The sequence below is a fragment of the Anarhichas minor genome, unplaced genomic scaffold, assembly GCF_050575085.1.
Source record: "Anarhichas minor isolate MPS153535 unplaced genomic scaffold, ASM5057508v1 ptg000136l, whole genome shotgun sequence".
Classification (NCBI taxonomy): Eukaryota; Metazoa; Chordata; class Actinopteri; order Perciformes; family Anarhichadidae; genus Anarhichas; species Anarhichas minor.
The window spans coordinates 1,934,533-1,946,654 of record NW_027466582.1 but is presented as its reverse complement, the minus strand read 5'-3'; the positions used below and the strand labels follow the sequence as shown (position 1 = coordinate 1,946,654).

Sequence of the window (12,122 nt, the reverse complement as noted above, 5' to 3'; positions counted from 1 at the left end):
AATGAGGGTCCCAGATACAATGTTGACCAGAGCAGTACAGCACAACCATCTAATGTTTATCCACTTTATATCCACATGATTCTCAAAATCATTTAATGTTCTGAAAACTCTCGGTACGACGGGAAGAGTTCTCCGGTTCTAATTATGACTGCGGTATTAACCCTTCTGGAGACATTTTAACACATTTGTCAATAAAGTTTCCGACACTCTTTTGACGTGATTGTAATATGCGCATGCGTACTGGCGCAATACTGCAGAGAGCGAGAGAAGGAATTCCGCAGCTGTCAAAGAGCCTGCAGGAATGTGACGTTGAAGGCGTGGAGGCAGTCTGACCTTTAGCCTCGTTGTTTCCAAAGTAAACATAACAATGTGTCTCTGTTCCCGTAACTCCTTAGCTCTTCAAGTCATGGTTCCGGAGCGATGAAGGGACGCTGTGTAGCCCGTTGAGGACATAACTTTACTCGGGTCGCCATGGCCTCTCTAGCTGTAAGTTCAGCGGCTCAGAGCTTCGAGGAGCATCGCAAGTCCTTCTCGCTGCTCTTCTACCGGGCTGTGCGGGACCTGAAGCCGGTCTGGATGCTGGAGGACATGCGCACGATGGAGACGTTTTACCAGGAGGAGGACGCCTGCCACAGGACTTACACCCCGTCGGAGGCGCTGCTCTACGCTATAGTCCACGACCACCAGGCGTACGCGCGCTATCTGCTCAACCGGTACATCCACGAAGCGCTGGCGAAGCCCGGGGAGCGCTTCTGCCGCTGCCCGTCCCCTGCATCCCCACACCTGGCCATGGCCGTCCGCTACGACCGGCGCTACATTCTCGGCCTCATCTTGCAGGAGACCCACCGGATAACCGGCTCGCCCTCCTCCTCCTCCTCTTCCTCCTCCTTCTCCTCCTGCGCGGACCGAGCCGGGTGTTTCCACATGGAGGACGGCCGAACCCCTTTGCATCTGGCCTGCGAGCTCCTGCTCCCCGAGGCGGTCGTCATGCTGCTGGGGAGCGGGGCGTCCCCGCACGCCCCGGACCGCGACGGCTTGACGCCGCTGGACGTCCTTCTGCAGAAACTCGGGGACTGCAGCAAGGAGACGAACGGCGCGGGGAGCAGGAGGCAGTGCCTGGACAACCTGCTCATGTTCATGCCGAAGGTTCACTTTAAGATGAAGGGGGCTCTGAGCAGGGAGCCGGAGCGCTGGAGCGAGGTGCTGGGCGAGGAGACCTACAAGTACCTGGCAGAAAGGAGGCCGGCTCCGCTGATCCTCGCCGCCATGCAGACTGTTCTGAAGCAGCTGAGCCCTGCGACCTTCCCGGACAGCCTGCACGAGCTGCCCATCCCCTCCTCCCTTAAACCACCGGGCCTGCTTCCTGTGACCCAGCGGGACAGGGTGGTGGTGTAGCCTTCAGTGTGACATTGATGCATGCTCCACTATTTTAGCATGGTGTGTGTGTGTGTGTGTGTGTGTGTGTGTGTAGCCTGTATGGCTACAAAGAGGTAACACTTCATTATAGGGCTGCACAAATACCCAGTCAGGGAACAAATGAATAAATCTTACCTACAGATGTGACTTCATACACACTGATAGGCCACCGATTGACTTACTGCAGCTGATTGGAGCGTAGAGTTAGTATAGCAGTGAAAGAACCAGGAAACAGCCATATTCATTTTTTTACACTAATCCAGGCATTAATAAGCAGTTTGTTTGTCTAACCTCATGCTAAAGTGTTACCTACTAATACCACTGCTGTAGAGCCACTCTGATGACGGTCAACTAACTGTGTTACTGTTTTTTTTATTTATTTGGGTTTTATTTGAACGTAATGTTGAAAAAACAAAGTGGTCTTATAGATCATTTGAGAGCAGTCAGGTGACTTGAAAACTCTCTGGATGACTGATTCTTTTTTAAATAAATATGAATTCAAGTGTCGATCTAATGTTGTCTTTCCTGACGAACACGTTTGTTGACATCTTGCTGACTCAAACAAAGGAAGAAACCAACCCGGGGACATACTGTCTTCACAAAAACACAGCTTGACTCAAGCTCCAGCTTGTTTCCGGAGCTTTCTACCACGGCCCGCCTGTGCATTATAAACATACTTATAATCTGCTTATAGACGTTATAATGCTATATTCATAATGCACAATCATAGCACATTATAAAGCGTTTTATAATGACATAAGGTCAAGCTTCATAATACTTTGTAATTGCTGGTCACTTACTGACATTTATTTTTGTTTGCAAGGATCATAATGCATTACAATTCCTATAGTTGTAATACATTATATTGCACTATAATCACAGTTATAAAACAAATATGTGAAAACTATATTAAAGAACAACTCACAAAAGATCGTTATATTCATTTTTACTTAACTTAAAGCGAAGAATGAGTAACTTAAAGTCCCACTATTATGATACTTGGCCTTGTGAACCCTTGTAAATGTGTTATTGTAAATCATTACAAACATTTCTGAGTGCTTATAACTACAATATTACATTACATTACAGTAGGCAGCACAGCTACGGGAGCAATTTTTTTTTTTTTTGAGTAAAACATCTGCATTGAAAGAAAATGTGTAATATGTGTAATTCAAGACCTTTGCTTTGCTCCGAGGCCTACTAGCTGAATGTGTTTCACTGCTCCAGGTTCGAGATAGCGTGTCACCCTCATTTCCTGTCTATAAGTCTGTGCTGTCCATCGTGGCCCAATCTTCACACAGCTTCAGTGATTCTGCTGAAGATCTCTGTGAAGTCCGCTGCATGTGCAACATGTTTGGCTGTAGATTACCAGCAGAGGGCAGCATTGGCCAAGGTTTTAACACAAAGGTCCCTCGTGCTCATCGTGATCCTGCAGAAATACAAAGTTCAAAGTTCCCTCCAGAAGCATCTCCATATCATGGTGATGTGGCAGCCGATACAATGGATACTTCTCATATGGGCCTTGAGCATCCCGTACCAGTTTGTAATGTTTCCAGACAGGATGCTTTTTATTAATTTAACAAGAGGCCTGGCACAGGATTTAGCTTAACTGAGTGTATCACGTGGAGTTGTGTGATCACCACGTCAGGTCTGGTCTGAACACCTATCACACAAATTATATTGTTTTCATGAGAGTAAGTGGCAAATAAATAACCAGCATTTTTTGAATTGGTTGACCTAACCGCTCATTCATTGTGACTCCCAACAAGAAGGGCCTCTGCAGAACCCTGGACCTCACTTCGGGAACCACAGAAACAGTCTGCCTTATTATTCTATGCAACACTTGAGATCTTTGGTACTTTACTTCCTTGTCAAGGAAGGAGGAGGCGGAGGATGAAAGTTGATGCAGAGAACATTCTTTTCAGTTCCTCTTAAAAACAGGTTTATTTGCATGTCACCGTGTCTTGCACCAGCCGAAGTCCACACGAGAGAGAAGTGTTCATACACAGAAGTGTTCGATCCACCGAGGCCATTCAGGATGCAGATGTGTGCTCCGCCGTGCAGCTTCTTCTGGGCCCTGATAATACTGAGCAGCATCCCGGCTCGTGTGGACGGGTGTGACTTTGCTCAGCCAGTTTGCGGCGCTCATGCTTCTGGGGACATTATGATTGGAATAATGTTGCCGTGTCATCGTAAAGTGAAGGCTCTCCAGGAGCGGATCAGACCTGAAGGCTTCCAGTGCTTAGAGTGAGTACAAGAAAATATAGATTTTCTACATTAGATGGTCTTCATATATGTGTGAGGAAGTATATCTTTCATTCTAAGCGTGTGGGTTGTACTAAAAAAGTCCCTTAATATTATTATTTCTCCCTAACTGTTTTCTCTTTTGTCATCTTGAATCCCAACAAAATTGTTTGCATTTCATACAGCCATATTCATTTATAAAAATTAAAAATGCACAATCTGAACACTGACAGGATAGGAATAATAAAATAGCTACAAATTGAGACGTATCCATTTATAGAATGTTTACAGAATTATAAAACAGAAACCTTGGGAAATATGTGTGTATAGGCATAACCTACTAATGTTAATTGGAATAATTTTTGTGATAGGTGTAATAAATTAAACAGTGTAATAAAAACTCATTGCCATGCTAATTTGAGCGTAAAGACTCGAAGGGTTCTACAGTATGCATTTGAAGGATATATCAAGGATGTCAAACTGATTCAGCTGTGAAAATAGGTTCAAAATAAAATGTGTATACCTCCTTCCAACCTCTCGAGAATCATTATTACGCAATGTTTTACCATGACATTGCTCGAAATCCACAAAACCAGCCTGAAAATGAAGAAAATCTAACATTGTAGGAGGTTTTATGGGGCAGAGCCGGAGAGTTGTCGAACCCTGGTCGAAGCCGTCTGATGCTACGCTATGATTGGCCAGTGTGTGTTTGAGGGGCGGGACTCAGCGAAGGGTCAATTAAGTCTGGGGGTGCGGTCTTTTCCATCTTTCTTCAGTTCTATTGTCCTGAAGATTCTCAATAAATGCTTCTCATCTTCAGCATGGAGGTGTGGTCTTCTGCAGACGTCCTCTATGAACTCAAACACCTCTAACCAAAATGTCTTAAAGATAATTTGATGTTTTTCCACCCGGTCCGTTTTCAGTTTTGATCTGGAGTCATTTCTGAGTTCCTTGGCTGTAATCCATGAAATTGAGACCATAAATGCAGCCAGCTTCCTCCCAGGAGTGCGTCTTGGATATTTGATGTGTGACACATGCTCCTCTGCAAGCAAGGCGTTGCAGAGTGTTGGGCACATGCTGGAAGTCAACGGCTCTCTCAATGTGCTGTGCGACTACACCGACTACAGGCCCAGAGTCAAGATTGTCTTAGGAGCTCTGTACTCTGAGGTGTCCATCGTTGTGGCCAGACTGCTGACTGTGTACATGGTCCCTCTAGTAAGTCACAAATACTGTCTGATCAGCAAATACGTTTAACTGCCAAGTATTTAGTGCATTTATGTTCTCATTCATGATCACTCATTCAGCTGAGGGTGTTTCATGCCCGGGCGATAGACCTCATTTGTTGCTGCATTTGTTGAAGAATTACTACAACACATTGGGAAATGTGTTTGGCTTCTTATAGGGAGTTGGATGATATTTATAATTTTCAAACTCGGATAACAACACAGGTCATTTTCGATGTATTGGTGCCTGACTTGCTAGCTATGGAAGGCATATGTTCAGTATTTTGACAGAGGCCAAATGTTTGCCCGTAATTCCAGTCTTTGTACTAAGATAGGTCAACCAAATCCTAGTCTTTTCACTGAACCCACAGAGACTCAATTGTTGTTTTTCTTCTCATCTAACTCTTGGTAAGACCTCAAACAAGCATATTTCACAGAATGATTATACGTTTGTAGTAGTTGTAATATTTGTAATATTCTAGCACTAAATCAAATTTCGTAGTGTTATAATCCCGCTAAGGGCCGTTTCACGGGTTCGTTTTTTCTGGTTTCTGGCGATATTCTACCAGAGCTTCCTGTAATTCCTGTAAAGTCCGACCCATCTAAAAAAAAAACATTCACCGAACCATGGCTCAATTTGGCTGTTTGGTCCGGACCGTGGAACGATGCAGGTGTGAAAGGGCCCTACAATTTAAAGATGTACACTTACTGTTGTTCAAATCAAAAACATCATTTGCAGGGGGGAAATTTGGGGATTTGAGGTGACTTTTGGCTGTAAAATAAATGTAATTATTTTTATTTTATAATCTTCTCATCAGCTGAGCAGCACATCATCTGCACCAGACCTGAGTGATAAGCTGCGCTACCCAGTTTTCATGCGCACTATTCCCAGTGATAAGCATCAGACCAAAGCAGTGGCCACAATTATGCATCACTTTGGCTGGAACTGGGTCGGGGTCGTGTACGGCGACGACGAGTACGGCAGTGCAGCTTTCCAGAGCTTCCTCGGGGATGCTGAGGCAAATAGTGTGTGCTTGGCCTACCAGGAGGCGCTGCCTAGTTACCTTGATCATTCACACAGCCTGCAACACATCAAGCGAGTCGCCGAGCAGATCCGCTCCTCCGATGCCCAGGTGGTACTGCTGATCCTTAAGGTAGAACTGGTGGAGGTCCTCTTTCAGGAAATGATCAGGACCAACACATCAAGGACCTGGATTGCCAGTGATTCCTGGTCCAAGAGCAGGGTCCTCGCCCACATGGAAGGAATCAATAAGGTTGGGGACATCTTGGGCCTTACGTTTGTTTCAGAAAAGAGTGAATCATTTGATAACTATCTCAAGAATCTCACAGCAACCCCAGGAGGGTACAACCGCTTTATCGAAGAATACAAGAACCTGAGATTCAACTGCAGCTCAGAATGTTTCTCAAGCAAGCCTCCATCTTATTGTCCCACACCTGATCTCCTGAGAATCAAATCTGCCAATGCATGCACTTTCAAGGATCCACAAGAGGAAAATGATGACTTTCTCGTAAAGGGTCTGGATACAAGTGAAACCTTCCTTCACAAAGTAGCAGTGAGGGCCACAGCAAATGCTCTTAAAAAGCTACTAAAGTGCAACAGTTCATCATGCTTGGGAGAGATTAATTTCCCACCATGGAAGGTGAGAATGGATATCATAATCAGATAAGAACAGATTTAAATCTGTAACTTCCTTATCATTTAGGAATTACAATGTAATGTGCGTTTCTAACCCTTAGAATTCTCGTGAATAACAGTTTGTGAAATTGTATGCTAAGGTGGTCAATCTCAGTTTAATTCATGCAAAAGGACCGATTTTAATTGACATTCTACTCTTTGCTCTGCAGCTTCTGAAGGAACTGAAGAAAGTTAAGTTTGAGTTTGACAACCAGAATTTCTACTTTGACGAAAATGGGGATTTTCTAAGTTTTTATGATCTGGTCATGTGGGAACAAGATGGACACCACAGACGATTTCAAAAGATTGGGAAATACCATGTCCTCGATGGGAAAATAAAGATCGATATTGAAAATATCATCTGGTTTTCAACAGCCAATACCACGGTGAGACAACAACGTACTCACAACATCCACTAACAGATTTGATTGCTGCAATAGTCAATGTATTGCTGTCTGTGTATCCTTACACAGGACAGTGCCTGAGTCAAGAGAAAAAGCCAGGTGGTCAGGAAATACCTCACGCTTTAAACTGCTTTTCAGACCATAAAACACTGAAAAACTCTAATCCAGGGATTAGGAACCTTTTGTGGGATTCATTGCGCTGTGAGAAACTACAACAGGCCGGTTTGAACTTCCCTCTCAAGTTGATCAACCTGTTCTCGTTCCTTATGGTTCAAATTCCATAAGGTGGTCAGTGCGCCTCAGTGTCTGACACTGACGCACAGAGGAACGCTTTAGCTGAGTTTGCTACGCACCAGGCTTGCAACTAATTTCAATGTAAACACACTTGTGTCCTTATTAGATGCTCACAGCAATGGCAGTAGTATAAAGAGCAAGATAGTCCACACAAGATGGCTGGGAGAGGAGATGGATGAGTCATACAAACACAGGACTTTTGGCCAGGAGACTGTTGTTTGTGTCCCGTGCGAAACTAAAAGTTGTAATTTTGTCCTGTGAGAAGCTCTTTTCCCAAACCCAACTAACAGGTACTGTTGCCTTTACCGAAACTTCCAGCAAAGGCTAGTTTATACATGTACAGACTATCTCCCTACAGACTGCTCAGTTACTCTTGTTCTCTCGTTTTGCTCTCTCAGATCCCTCAGTACAGATGCTCAGAGCGCTGCGCCCCTGGCTCAGTGAAGAAGATCCTGAACGTATACTGCTGTTACAACTGCACGCCTTGTCTGGAGGGGACCTTTACAGACGCCTGGGGTATGACTCATTGATATTCTGATTTTGGGTTTAATTTAACTTCAAAATATAAACCAACTTGAGACACTGGGGTCCTTACCGGGGACGTTTTGGCTGTCCCCATAGTGTATTTAAATAGTGCTGTCCACATTAGGTTTATTTTAGGTTTTTAAAGTACATTTGACTTCTAGCTAAATAAACCATGATTTTGCCTAATATGTACATCACCATCTTCTCTAACAGATCTTCATACCTGCAAAGCGTGTCCCAATGGAACTTGGTCTCTCAAGGGCTGGGATCAGTGCATGCCGAGATCTGAGTCCTACCTGCGATGGAAAGATACTCATCCCATCATCATGATTGCAGCCACAGTCTTTGGCATCTTGCTCTTGTTCGTTACTTTCATTGTCTTTTTGGTGTACAGAGATTCCCCACCTATGAAAAGAGCTGAGGTGAGATTGTCTTGTATTATGATGGCTGGTCTGTCAGTGAGCTTCGCAAGTGTGATATGCTTCATGGGCAAGCCCAGTGTACACCTCTGCCGGGCCCGCCAGGTAATGTATGCTCTGGGCTTCACCCTGTGTGTGTCCTGCGTCCTAGTCAAGGCCTACCGTACCTTCCTGGCTTTCCTTCCCTTCGGTCAGCTGACTTGCAGGCGACTGAACAAACTCTATAAGCCGACTGTAATTGTCGTCGTCATAACTGCTCTCCAGGGGATCATCTGTCTTCTCTGGCTCATCTTTGACTCCCCTGATATTGATCCCACTCCTCCGTCCCCACAAAGCATGATCAAACTAATTCAGTGTAGTGAAGGTCCCACATACATAGGTTTTGGCTTTATGTTGGTCTACATAGCTCTGCTAGCATTGGTTGGCTTCCTCTTGGCCGTCAAAGTCAGGAAGGTTCCGCAGGAGTTCAGCGAAACAGGCTACATAATCTTCAGCATGCTGATGTACTTGTTTGTATGGGTGTGTTTTATCCCAGTCTATATCACCAACAATCAAAATGCCTCTCCTGTGCAGGCTTCAGCCATTCTGGTGTCCACTTATGGCATCATCTTCTGCCATTTCTTACCCAAGTGCTACGAAGCCCTTAGGGGGTCAAAGACGGACACACTAGAGAGCATTCTGAGGAGATGGCGAGTCATCTCCAGTCAAAAAGTTGATTTGGTGACAGACATAGACATACATATCCCTGAAATGAATACTTCCTCAGTAACGAGTAACAGGTTTTCCATAACAAGTACAACATCTATATTGAAAAGCTTAGAGACGCTGAGCGAGGACAGCCCGACAGATTCAGAGGTGATCATAACGCCTGTGTCCAATAAAAAGATGCATGCCTATACGAAGCTAGGAACAAAACTGAGGAGACGTAGGAGTATATCCATCTAAGACTGGTTCCAAGGAAATTTGATATGCACTGTACTGTTGTGATATTTTATTGTACAATTTTCCCTTTTTAAAGCCAATATTTTTTGCGAGCTTTGTGCTGTAAATCCAAGTTAAAATGAGTTTTTCTTTTCTCTAAGCTGTTGTATTCTTCAATGTACAGACAACCAAAGAGGACTCATGTGTATTGTGTACAGTTTAAAAGTAATATTAAAGCAAAAATGCTTTTTAAAGTCTTGCTGTAAATTGTTTCACCTGTCCGTCATTATTCCTGCACTCACCTCACCTCCTGCTCACCTGTTCTCACTTCCCGGATTACTCACTCACTATTTATACCAGCTCTGTTCCTTTGTTGGGTCGTCTTTTGTTGCACAAGTTATGTTTGCCTGAATCTGCACAATTTATATTGGGAATATTGATTTTGCATTCCTCAAAACAATATACACAGATTCAAAACATGTAGACCTGTCAAAAAATAAATAAACTCAACAAGGATTTTTACAATTATTCTTTTTCATAAATGTTGAAAAACACGGAATGAATATGCTTTCCTCAATGCCACCAGACTCCATTAAAAAACACAGCATTACAATGTCACTGAACAACAACAACAACAAAGCAGAAACAAAATTAAACTCATCAAAACCAACTCTGATTTGGTCAAAACAAAGCCTTAATTCTCAGAGTTAGGGGTGTAAATATCTGGACCTACACCAGAATATTTTACCTGTTACCAAATCGGGGGCGCATTTAGCATTGTGGGTTTTTTAGGAACATCGAAGATGCATCCTTGAAAATCCTCTGAAGGAAGGACTCATCCCTCGGTAGAATTGGAAGGATCCTCGTCATTGGAAAAGTCCTTCGGCGAGATTTGACGATGAAGCATCCTTGAAATTCGGCCGTTGAAGGATCCTTCCGTGACTTTGATAAACACCCACTGTTTACGAGTCAAGAACTCCGGATCTGTCAAGATCAGGGCCCTGCCTCTGGGTTTTTCCTCCCCCTCCGTATCCATGTATGTCTCTCTGTGTTTGTTGCTGTATTTGAAACCACCTCATACATACTACTGACCAATGCAGTATAAAATATGCAATACGTACTGCGCCAGTAGTACGCATTGGGAGTGAGAAGCGGTTGGAAATTTACCAAACTAAGCATAAAACATATCGACAAGTTAAAGTCGGAGTACTTCAGTCCAGAAATGTGAGAGCAGACATAGACACACGCCATCAGAAACATGGATAGTGTTAGAAAGGTTACTTCTGTTTAATATCATATTCTGTACATGAATAAAACTAGAATAAGAAACATAAAGCATGTGTTGCGGATTTAATGACACAGGCAACATAATGTTGAATTTAACCAAAACAATCATACAATTCAAGTTTTATAATAATTCTAACACATATTGGAAAAATCAACCCCAGCACGGGCATCAACGGGCAGCCCTCGACACAAAAATAAATAGCGCCTGATGACCCGGACATGATCTCTGTCCTTGGGGGAAACAGCTGAGAATAACACAGCATGTCCACCTGAGACCGTTAGACAACCGTCAGTCGATCGCTAATCTTCTGCAAAAGTATTAAAGCCTCCTGCAAAAACACAGACACACTGGCCAAGCTCACCCACAACTGATCACTGATCAGAATACAGTAGAAAACACATCATCCTCTCTCTGATTACAGCTCTCATCTGCTGTCAGTCCGTATTTTCCACCAGCCGAGTCTATTAAAAGAACAGGGAAGCATGATATTCAGCCTGCAGGGAAATGGTTAATTGACTTCCTTGTAACTGCAATGTTTTGGATGTCGTCATCTCTCTGTGACAACGCAGCTGTTGTTGTGGCATTCTGTTTATGTTGGTAGGCAGATGAACCATTTCAGAATAGTGATGGCATCAAGTGTTGCAATGCAGAAACGCAGGTATTTAGCAGATAGCACATCTGATCTCGATCAGAACATTTTTCACTCTTGTGCATTTATCTAAGAATGTAAGTGAAAGTATGTCAGTGACAATTGCCTGGACTAAGTGTTTAGTTGTATTGAAATAGATGGATAAACTAGGATCAATCTTCCTCTCTACAGGTGCACATCTGAGCTAAACACACTTCCAATATAGTCGAGGACAGTGGATTGCCTTCGAGGTTTTTAAGCACTTGTGAAATTATGATTAAAAATTAGAAAAACGATGATATCTCGTAAATTAAAGGTACTTCAAACATGAGTTTGACCCTGTCAATTATGTTGCATTCACCAGTCACCAGAATGGGACATTGACATTAGAAGATGGTTTTACTGACAGCTAACCTTGTAGCCACACCAGATAACAAGCCTAAAGTGGCTCCTTTTGTTATGTATTATATGTTGAGCTGAAGCGCATTTGCAGCGTGAAATTGACAGAACAGCAAACACACCCAACTCCAATTAGTTTTGACAAAACAGCAAACACACCCAACTCCACATAGTTTTGACAAAACAGCAAACACACCCAACTCCAATTATTTTTGACAAAACAGCAAACACACCCAACTCCACATAGTTTTGACAAAACAGCAAACACACCCAACTCCAATTAGTTTTGACAAAACAGCAAACACACCCAACTCCACTTAGTTCTGCAACGGTTCAAAACAAAATAGAGGAATTTTTCTTTTTTCTTTGCAAATAATATAGAAAAAGATTTAGACTGAATTGACTTCAACATTAGTAGACAGAACAGAACGTGCAGCCACTAAAAAAAAACACGACTAAACTATGTAGGATATTGACACAACAAAGTTTCATAAGGTTCAACAACTTTTAAATTATAAAGTGCAAAATAAAATGTTGTGATGTGCATGTCGTGTTATGCGTCACGTGAAGGAAATGTACGTATAATGCAGCACAATTATACAGCATGAATGAGCAAGGTATACTATGTTATATATCATATTATACCATAGTATATTATATTGGTT

The 12,122-nt window shown here is 43.1% G+C and overlaps 2 protein-coding genes across 3 annotated transcripts; both read left to right on the top strand.

The window, feature by feature from the left end:
- Nucleotides 1-264: 264 nt before the first annotated feature.
- On the top strand, nucleotides 265-1,923 carry LOC142942251 (ankyrin repeat domain-containing protein 9). The gene has a single exon (XM_076084506.1). It carries the CDS (start codon nucleotides 472-474, stop codon nucleotides 1,393-1,395), a length of 924 nt encoding a protein of 307 aa, XP_075940621.1. The 5' UTR covers nucleotides 265-471; the 3' UTR covers nucleotides 1,396-1,923.
- Nucleotides 1,924-3,413: 1,490 nt separating this feature from the next.
- olfcb1 (olfactory receptor C family, b1) lies at nucleotides 3,414-9,409 on the top strand. 2 transcript variants are annotated; one of them, XM_076084697.1, is made up of 6 exons: nucleotides 3,414-3,663; nucleotides 4,584-4,875; nucleotides 5,702-6,544; nucleotides 6,750-6,965; nucleotides 7,676-7,793; nucleotides 8,016-9,409. In XM_076084697.1, exons 1-6 carry the CDS (start codon nucleotides 3,455-3,457, stop codon nucleotides 9,164-9,166), a joined length of 2,829 nt encoding a protein of 942 aa, XP_075940812.1. In that variant the 5' UTR covers nucleotides 3,414-3,454; the 3' UTR covers nucleotides 9,167-9,409. The 2 variants fall into 2 exon arrangements, with proteins under 2 accessions (XP_075940812.1, XP_075940813.1); XM_076084698.1 differs by lacking the exon at nucleotides 4,584-4,875 and having other exon boundaries at nucleotides 3,527-3,663.
- The last annotated feature ends 2,713 nt before the right edge of the window (nucleotides 9,410-12,122 follow it).

Coding starts and splice junctions, on each gene's coding strand:
- LOC142942251 (XM_076084506.1), top strand. CDS start 472: ATGGCCTCTCTAGCTGTAAGTTCAGCGGCTCAGAGCTTCGAGGAGCAT.
- olfcb1 (XM_076084697.1), top strand. CDS start 3,455: ATGCAGATGTGTGCTCCGCCGTGCAGCTTCTTCTGGGCCCTGATAATA. Junction 6,545..6,749: donor TTAATTTCCCACCATGGAAG/GTGAGAATGGAT, acceptor TTTGCTCTGCAG/CTTCTGAAGGAACTGAAGAA. Junction 7,794..8,015: donor GACCTTTACAGACGCCTGGG/GTATGACTCATT, acceptor CTTCTCTAACAG/ATCTTCATACCTGCAAAGCG.